The sequence below is a fragment of the Rattus norvegicus genome, chromosome 13, assembly GCF_036323735.1.
Source record: "Rattus norvegicus strain BN/NHsdMcwi chromosome 13, GRCr8, whole genome shotgun sequence".
Classification (NCBI taxonomy): Eukaryota; Metazoa; Chordata; class Mammalia; order Rodentia; family Muridae; genus Rattus; species Rattus norvegicus.
Genome location: NC_086031.1, coordinates 96,061,554 through 96,071,046, shown reverse-complemented (window position 1 = coordinate 96,071,046; position 9,493 = coordinate 96,061,554). Strand labels below are relative to the sequence as shown.

General features: G+C 46.0%; 1 protein-coding gene across 9 annotated transcripts in view; it reads right to left on the bottom strand.

The window, feature by feature from the left end:
- Window positions 1–719: 719 nt before the first annotated feature.
- The window catches only part of Dnah14 (dynein axonemal heavy chain 14), a 216,593-nt gene continuing 207,819 nt past the window's right edge, over window positions 720–9,493 (bottom strand). For all 9 annotated transcript variants that reach the window (XM_039091477.2, XM_039091479.2, XM_063272768.1 and 6 more), the window contains 5 exons: window positions 8,891–9,003; window positions 8,028–8,155; window positions 5,577–5,740; window positions 1,263–1,412; window positions 720–935 (listed from right to left, as the gene is read on the bottom strand). In XM_039091477.2, the coding sequence (XP_038947405.1) occupies window positions 738–935; window positions 1,263–1,412; window positions 5,577–5,740; window positions 8,028–8,155; window positions 8,891–9,003 (753 nt within the window). In that variant the 3' untranslated portion in view covers window positions 720–737. The remainder of the gene's footprint in view (window positions 936–1,262; window positions 1,413–5,576; window positions 5,741–8,027; window positions 8,156–8,890; window positions 9,004–9,493) is intronic.

Here is a 9,493-nt window from a genome sequence, read left to right as displayed (position 1 = left end):
AGAGCCTCATTTCTCTTTGCCACAGCTTTGGGATCACTGGATTTTTTTGTTTTTGTTTTGTTTTCTTTTTTGAGTCTTTCTGAACTGTAGGTACCCAGAGACTTGACCAGCAGGTTTATAGCAAGCAAAGATTCTAGATCCTGAGCCAACTCTTGTGACCGTCCAAAGAGGTTGGGTCAGGAGGCTCTTCATGGATTTGAGGTCATCCTGGGCTGGAGAGTGAATCTTAGTCTTAACAAAACAAAATCCCAACAGTGGAATCTGAGGGGTTAGGGGTAGAACTCCCAACTCCTAAAAACTGACTGTGTTTACTATTTGGTATTTAAGAACACCAAGTGCGGAGGGCTGGAGAGATGGCTCAGTGGTTAAGAGCACTGACTGCTCTTCCAGAGGTCCTGAGTTCAATTCCCAGCAACCACATGGTGGCTCACAACCATCTGTAAGGAGATTTGATGCTCTCTTCTGGTGTGTGTGAAGAGAGCGACAGTGTACTCATAATAAATACATCTTAAAAAGCAAAACAAAACCTACCAAGTTCTGTAACGCATTTACAGCAAATGTGTATTAATAGTTGAAGCATCTGTGTTCCTTTACCACAGACACTGCTCACCTGGCGAAGTCTCCCACACACCTGCCAAGTCTGGCTAGGCACGTGCTATTCCCCATATGTGCATGCTGCCCTGACGCAGGCCGTGGAGGTAGAGCGCAACCTTAAGCAGTTTGGTATGCATATTTATTCATTCATTCTTCTCACATAGCAGTGCGACCTGCATGGTGATCCAGTGGCTCGGAGGCTTCTTCGTCGGTAAATGCACTGATGTCAAAAGACTTGTCGGTAAACCAGTAGCGTTTCTTGTCCTCTCAGGTGTGTAGTAAACTGGACATTCAAAAGTTTGCAGTTCTGACTGGTCGGAATCCTCAGGTATTTCAGTAATCTAAAAATAAAGATTCCTAGTCAATTCACAGTTAAAACCAATAGATCACATTTTCTGTGAGTAGGTTTGAGGGTATTTATGTCTTTGCACTGAACATATTTAATGATAGAGTAGTTGCACGTTGAAATTGTGTCTAGAGAAGTTAAAATAGAGCTAACTTGATAACTTTTGGTGTACTGTTCTGAGAGGTAACACCAGACATCAGTGTTACCCTATTCTGAGCTCTTTTAACAGTATCGTCCTGTTCTGCCTAACCTGCAATTCCCTCACAAGGTCACGGTAATGAGAATTCACAGGTTTGGTTTTCCCTCTCAAGTCTGGGATTACCTTTGTTGGCAAGAAGTGGATGTCAGGGAATTCGCAGCACAGCTGAGCGGGCAGTGCGTCTTCCAGCACTTCCTGTTGCGGATCCCATCGTGCTCCCTCAATGTACAAACCAAAAATGTAGACTCCTTCGTGATGGTGCTCTTGGTGTTGCTGATGAGAGGGGGAGGGTCAGGGTAGAGAAGTCATGAGGCTCGCTGAGACTGCCTCCCCCACCCATACTGTCCTGTGTGGTACGTCCCAGCTCATGCTGCCCTCAGTTCCTGGGGAACCAGACTCTATCTCTAAGGCTTCTTAGAGGGAAAGCATCTGTGAGCGAGCCCGCAAGTTGTGCTCAAACCTGCCTGCTTCTCCCAGGGGTCAACACTTGGGAAAGATTTGGAAATTGAAAGCAGGCATCACTGGTACAGGAAAAGTAAGTCTTTAACTTGGAATAAGAATTTGGATTTCTGGCTGGGCATGGTGGCACACACCTTTTTAATCCTAGCACTCTGGAGGCAGAGGCAGGAGGATCACCAGTTCGAGGCCAGCCTGGTCTACAAAGTGAGTTCCAAGACAGCCAGGACTGTTCTTACTCAGAGAAACTCTGTCTCAAAAAAACCACACGTGCATGCTCACACAGAGCTTGGATTTCTCAACTCTTAGGTCGGAAATACTGGCAGCTCCCGTGTCCTGGGCAGCAGCGGTGCTGCTGATTGGGTTTCGGGGGCTCAGGCAGGACAGGTGAGGCAAGCCCTGCTCAGGAGCCTGTGCTCCTCTGGGGCTTCTGGTGAGTCCTTGAGGGAAAATGGGCACAGATGTCCAGGTCCCATCACTGACATGGAGTTCCTGGGTAGACAGGCCACAGTGTCCTCAGGGACGGTCTTTAGCCTGTGTATTCTGGAATGTGAGCTTCTGGAGGTGCAAGCCTAGAAATAATTTGTATCTTCACTTAATTCTACTAAAGTTTTTGGGGATTATTTTGTATAATGCATTTCCTCTTACCATTTAGGTAAATGAGTTTCACCCAATGCACTGGTTCTAATGTTGCTTTTTCCTATAAATCATGTTCATTTTGTATAGTTAGCACATTTGATAATATGATTTCCACTTATAATTCCATGATTTGCCATGGCATTCTTTTGAGAAAGGGTCTCATGTAGCCCAGGCTTGCCTTGAACTTTTAAGTGATTGAGGATAACCTTGAACTGCTGATCCTCTTACATAACCTGCTTACGTATACTTTACGCTCACGTCTGTCCTTCCACTCTCAAAGTTTATTTGCAGTGCTTTCTCTACTGCTCTTCAGACGTGTAACCCATAGTCTGACTTCGTTCCTAGTCCTATCTCTAAACCTCACCTCATTCAGTCTTCACTCCCTAGCCAAGACTCTAGGACTCCTGTTTTCAAACCTTATAGGGACACAGGTTAAATTCAGTATTGTCTTCTGTAGCTAACTTCTATTAAACCATCATAATTGTTTCTGTAGTTGGGTTCCCCCCAAGCCCCGTCCTGAACATAAACCCAAGTGAAGACAGCCCATCATGGAGATTGATATAAATTGAACCAGAAGAATAGGAAAAATCATTGTGAACCAGAGGGCATGTACTCTCCAACGGATGGGCACAGCACAAAAAACTCAGTGACATTCCATCCCATCTCCCCACAGAGTGACAGCTACTCCACCCAACACTCCACAGGCCTCTCAATACTGGAAAACACGTGAGAAATTGCAGAGTTCCCTAAGAAACAAAAGGAATTCAAAACATGTATAAGAATATTACAAAATCACCTCAAGATACAGCCAGGAGAGTCACCAAACTGGATCATTGAAGAGATCAAGAAATTAAATCCTTAGAATCAAATGAAATGGAGTGCATGACCTACCAGAACCTTTAGAGTGCAGTGTAGACTGCTGTCCTAGCTCCGTGTGTTTACATTAAAAACAAAACATTCAAAGTCAATAACCAATGTATAGCTCCAAACTCTGGAAAATCAAGAAGCAGCTGCACCCAAGTCCACAGACTGCAACAAGTAATACAAAGCAAAATGGGGTGAATGAGGAAAAGAACAGCATGCTACATTAACCAGACAAAAGGTGAACAAGATGGACCAAACAGTAGCCAAGGTAAACAAAAGAAACACAAGATGCAAATTAGTAAAAATCAAATGATGGAGTTGCTATGGCAGACTAATGGAAGCTAGATCATTAGGAATGCCTTGAAAACTTAAGATTCCAACAAACTAGAAAATCTAGACAAAATAAGTAAAATTTTAAGTGTATATGAGTTAAAGAAATTAAGGCCAGAATATAGAAGTCTAAACACACCTATAGCAAACTAAGATACAAAAAGCTTTGCTTAAACGTCTCAGTACAAAGAAGCAGGGCTGGAGAAGTGTGCTGCTAAATTCACCCAGCTTTTAAGGAAGGCCTGATACCAGTACTCATTGCATCAAGTAGAAAGGGAGGGACAGCACCAAGCTCTTTCTGTGGAGCCAGCACAAGATTTGTCTTGAACTCAGATACAGACAAAGAAGACTACAAGCCATACTCCCTGATGAACACACGTGCAGAAAGCCTCACAAAGTATTTGTAAGCTGATTTCGAGATCATATTATGATCATACATCACAGCCAAACTGGTTTCATCCCAGGGGTGCAAAGTTGGTTTGACATACGAGTCAATAAAAATGTAATTCATGGGCTTGAGAGATGGCTCGGTGGTTAAGAGCGCTGACTGCTTTTCCAGTGTTTCTGAGTTCAGTTCCCAGCAACCACATGATGGCTCACAACCATCTGGGATCTGATGTCTGCTACAGTGTGCTCATATAATTAGAAGAAATTCATCTTAAAGAATTTAAGAAATTGTCAAAGCAAAAAAAAAAAACATTTTAAAAGAATGTAGTTCATAATGTAAAGACAAATCACATGATCAGCTCAAAGGTAGTCAGAAAAAGTATTTGAGTATCCCACATACCTTCATGATAAAAGTCCTGAGCAAAGTAGGAAAAGAGAATTTTCCTCATTGTAATGGGATAATACAAACTTTTAGCCAACATTGTGCTCAAGATGGAAAATAGCACTTTTTCTTGGCACAAGACAAGGGTGTCTACTGTCTTTATTCATACTGAATAAGTGTCCTATAGGAAGAGAAAGGTATAAGTGAAATCATGAAGGAAGAAAAACTGTTTTCCGTTTTTTTTTTTTTTCTTCCTTCTGTGTTAAAGACCATGACCAAAAGCAATTTAGGGAGGAAAGGGTTTATTCAGCTTAGCTGAGTCAGTCCACTGCGCAGCCAAGGCAGCAATTCAAGCAGGGGAGGAACTGTCGGCAGGAACTGAGGTAGAGACAGACCATGGAGGGATGCTGCTTACTGGCCTGCTCCCTGTGGCCTGCTCACTTCTTTTTCTTAGACAACCAGGGTCATCTGCCAGGAGTAGCACTTCCTTCCCCCAGTGAGCTGGGCCCTCCCATCACTGATAAGTCAAGAAAAAGCCCTATAGACTTCCTACATTCAATGGACTCCACCAAAAAGCAGCACTAAAAAGCTTTCAGAAGAGTAGCAGGAAACAAAGTCAGCATTCAAAAGTAAGTCCATTTTAGTGGATGAGGTGGCACATCCCTTTAATCCCAGGACTTGGGATTCTGAGTTCTAGGCCAGTCTGGCTTGCACAGTGAGTTCTAGGCTAGCATGAATCCACATAGTGAGTTCCAGGACAGCCGGAGTTACGTACTGGGACCCTGTCTTAAAGAACAACAAAAAATTAGTAGCTCTTATATTTCAAAACTGAACTTGCTAATAGAGATATCAGGGAAATATTTTTTTTTTACAGTAACTTAAAAGTTAAAAAAAAAAGTCTGGGAATAAACCTAACCATGGATGTAAATATCTCCTGAAAAGTTTTAAGATACTGAAAAAAGAAATTGAAGACATCAGATGATGGAAAGACTTCCTATGCTCCTGAATTGATAGACTGTCAAAGTGGCTGTGCAATCTACAGATTCAATACAACATCTACCAAAATGCCAGTGGTCGTCCTCATAAAACGAGGAGAAAAACCCTGGAGTTTGTATGAAAACTCAAATATGAAATGACAATAGCTAAAGCGACTCTAAGAGAGAATACAGTTAGAGATGGAACGACACCTGCCCTCAGACTGCGCGACCTAGATGTAATGGTGTGGGCTGCACTGTAGGCACAGAAGCACACGGAGACATGAAGCCTCTGAGACGCTCCCAGAACTGTGGGCACTTACATTCCATCTGACGACTAAATAGCCATGCCTTTAGTCATAAGATGGAGGTTCGACCCTTTCCTGTCTCCTCAGCACCCAGTACCTGGAAAGCTCTCTTGACTATGTTGAGCCTCTTCTGGAGAAATTTGGAGAGGTCATCCTCTTGGCTGCCATCACTATTATAAATTACTTTGTGAGTGAAAGTGAGGGCATCCATGGAGATTCCTTGGGCCCTTCCATAGTCTTGAAGCACGGCAGTAAGAAAAGCTTTGAAGAAAAACAAACAATGCCAAAGTTCTGGTAAGCCTCAGGTTTCCTGAGGGGGAAGGCACTATGGCTCCCCCGCTGAAATGAAGGGAAAAGCCAGGTAGGAAGGGTAATGGGGTTTCTGTATCAGTTTACTCCTAGATAAAATAGTCCATTTTAGAGGGAAGCTTGGTAAGAAGTAGAATGTCCTAAAGGGAGGTGAAACATTCCACCCTGCAGTGAACCTCCTTAAAACTCAGGAAGTAAGCAATTCAGAAGCTTCAGGAAGTTTCTAAAACTGACTAGTTTCACCAGGCCCCTCCTTCCCCAAGTGTCAATAAACAGTAAGGATTGCTGAGAGATACTTTTAGGCATGCTGGACACCCTGGGCCAGGCACTCCAGCTTGTTGTTGCCTGCAGGTTGTGCAGTGAGCTCCAGGACCATAGCTTTGATGAGCCACCACTCATGCTGGGGTGGCTTTGGTATGCAGCTGTCTGAGTCATTTGCTTCTGTAAGTAACCCTAATTTATATTGGTTCAGTGTGTTTGGGCTCAGGTGGTGTCCTTATCTTGGCTGGTTTCCTATCTGTTGTGAATAGATGCTTGTTGACACCTGGGAGTGGAGTCTCACCCCATGGGGGGAGACTGGGGGGAGCAGTGGAGACAGCCAACTATACTCTCAGGTCTGTGTACACAGGCTATTCTTTAGGTCCAGCTCCCCACTCCCTTTGTGCAGGGGTGGGGGGTCACAGTGCTGGTAACCGGGCCTTTTCTGATTTTATTTTGGCTTATCATTGTGCCTAACAGTACTCTTGTCACAGAGATAGGTCAGAGGCAAGTGAGCTTGTGAGCCAGGCAACGTCATATGGACAAATGAGGAAAGTTCCTTTAGTTCTGGGATTGCTAAGCTGCCTGTATTTCACCCTAGGGTTTCATGGAGGGAAGGTACAGAGAAGGACGAAGTGAGACCTTCATGAGGATGATTCCTTCATCTGGTTGCCAGATACTGTGGTCCCTCAGAGGTGTCCTTGAGTCCTGTCGAGCTTTGCCTGCCCTCTGTCATATCATCTCAAACAGGAGGCTAGATGGTTCTGCCCCCCAACTTCTCCTGTCTGCTGCCTCCTCTCCTGTCCCATGACCCCTGACTACAACCACAGCCAGCTTATGACCAGAGGCAAAGTAGACTTCTCTCTTGCCAAGGCCAAGACCAAACCTGAACTTCTTCAGCCTACCAAAGCCTCCTCTGTCATATCAGTGTCTATGACCTCCCCCGCTTCCTGCCTCCCTCCTTCCCTCTCTTTCCATTGTAACACCTACCTGCTGTCTCTCCCACAGCCATCTTTTTAGCTTCAGGCCACACTTGCTGTCTGTGGATTTTGTGCCCTTCCTTGGTTAAACACTTGACTTTTAAGTCAGGCTGAATTAAAAACATAGTCACTTGGGTGAGTTCCCTCAAAGTCCTCCAAGTTACTAGGTAGTTGTAGGACTTTGGGCAAGTTTCCTTTTCCCACAACCCCTTTTAAAGATACCCTTTTCTGTTAGTTTCTTATTTTATATGTGGTACTGTTTATTTTCCTCTTCTGCCTTGCCTGGGCAATGCTTTGTTAGTTTCTTACTTTATATGTGGTACTGTTTATTTTCCTCTTCTGCCTTGCCTGGGCAATGCTTGGTGACAAGTGTCACGTGTCATCCTCAAGTCCCTTCCTTAGTGGCCTGCTGTGGCCATCAGTTATGATCTCCCTGCTTTATGGACTGAGTAGTGATTTGTTCGAGCACGGGCTCATGGGAAGTCACCATCCTTAAGTACTGACTGTGAGCATTGTTGGTATTGGACAAAGTAGGTACAAGGGATGCAACAGAAATAAAGTAAAACCAGCCTATACCTGTTCCTGCCACAGTGGAGCTCAATCCACTATGGCTTTCTCCCAGGTCCCTGTGGGCCTTGGCTCCCTGCTGCTGTGACATAGTCCACTTGGTGTCTGTGCTGAGTAGGTAGGGCACAGCAGACACTCGACCATTCATTCTTGTTAATAAGTGTCTGAGGTATGGAATTTCCTCTTGTAGGCACTAAGGAGGGCCTCAGTTCGGGTCTTTGATATGGAACCAGTGGCTTGGGGATGAGAAAGAACCTTGCCAAGGCCTAGTGGGGCCTTGGGTTTCTTAAGTTATCCTTGAGATGGGGAGAGGAGGTGGGGGAGGACAGGCTCAGGGCCCACGGGCCTACAGGTCTTCTGGGCCAGTGGAGTGGCTGACTGCAAATGCACCAGAGGCAGATGTGGGTCTGCCCTGCGTGCTCATGCTCACTCACCTTGTGGAGAGAAGAAAGCAGACAGCCAGTATCGTGCAGGAAAACCCTCAGTGACTTCGCTCCCAGAGTCAGGGTAGTGTTTGGATTTCTGGCCAAGCCGTTTCCAGGTTGTGATGAACATCATGTACCTAGTGAGAAGCCAGGGGCAGGGTGGGGCGGCTGCTCCCTCTCAAGTGGCCTTGGCAGCCTCCACTGGTCCTCGTCGGACAGCAGCCTTTCCTACGCACCCCTGCCCTACCTCAGTCTCTTTTATACTTTCATGGACACGGGGCATAGTTTGAGGGTGGACTGTGGAAGCCGTGGATTTGGGAACACCTGGTTGGACTGGGCGGCATCTGAGCTCTGAGCATTTGTTTCTGATTTGCAGGCTTTGCCCACAGCGGACACTCATGTAGTCAGGCCCAGGAGGCTTCTGCGCACAGGCTGGACGCAGAAGCTCTGGGCTTGCATTGCGATACTTCTGTATTCTGACACCTTGGGCAAGTGTTTTCCTGTGCTGTGGCCTACTCCTTCCTGAAACAGGATGACAGTGTCGGTTACCCACTCCCTACCCAGGGACTACTGTGGAAACTGAGTCAGGGAGGCACAACTAGGGTTTTCCCACACTAGCCCACCTTCCCCCTGGTCACTTTTCCAGGCAGAGTGCGGGACAGCAGGAAGAAACACACACTAGGTTTTTTCCAGCTCTCAGCATGGGACCCCAACTTTGAGGTCCTGGTTTTCTCATCCCAAAAGGAAGGGGTGGGAAAAAATAAAAAAAATAAACCCGTGAGAGTGGGTGGTATGGCGGGGTGAGTGGGGAAACTGGCAAGCTCCAGTGGAAGCAGGGAAGGAGCGAGAGGCTGCAGTGGCCCTGCTCTTACCGATGGTGTATGGTGGTGTAGGCCACTTTGGCCCAGGTGTTGAAGAAGTTCACTCGTTGGATGAGGTTGCTCACCCAAAAGCTCAGGGGCCTGCAGGATTTGTAGGCATTCTTCTGTAGATTGACAAAGAGAGGTACACTGTTTCTGTAAATCTGTCTAGAGGTCTCTAGGCACATTTCTGCCAGGGATAAACACCTTGGCAGGAGATGCCATTTTTTAGCTGTAAAAACAGTGATAAGCCTGAAAATTAGTACCAAGGAAATCATGCCACCCAAACCTGTCCCGGCAGCTATAGGCTTTTGTCACTCATAAACCTTCCCTCTCACCTCCCTCTTCTTTCTGGGGACCCTCGGTTTTAGCCACGTGAACTCCCTAGCCTTCCTGGTTACCATCCTTTTCCTTCCAGCCCAGCAGAGCTGGCATGACCTCTTGACCTTCTGGGTTGTTCCCTTCTGTGTGCAGTCTCCATTGTTCATTGTGTAATCCTGCTTATAACAGGCCCCCAGATGTCAAGGGATGGAGGGAGTGGGGTTTGCAGGCCACAGCTGCCTCTGTCTTCTGTTTACAATAGGTGTCTTGTGAGGACATCCTGGCCTCTGGTCC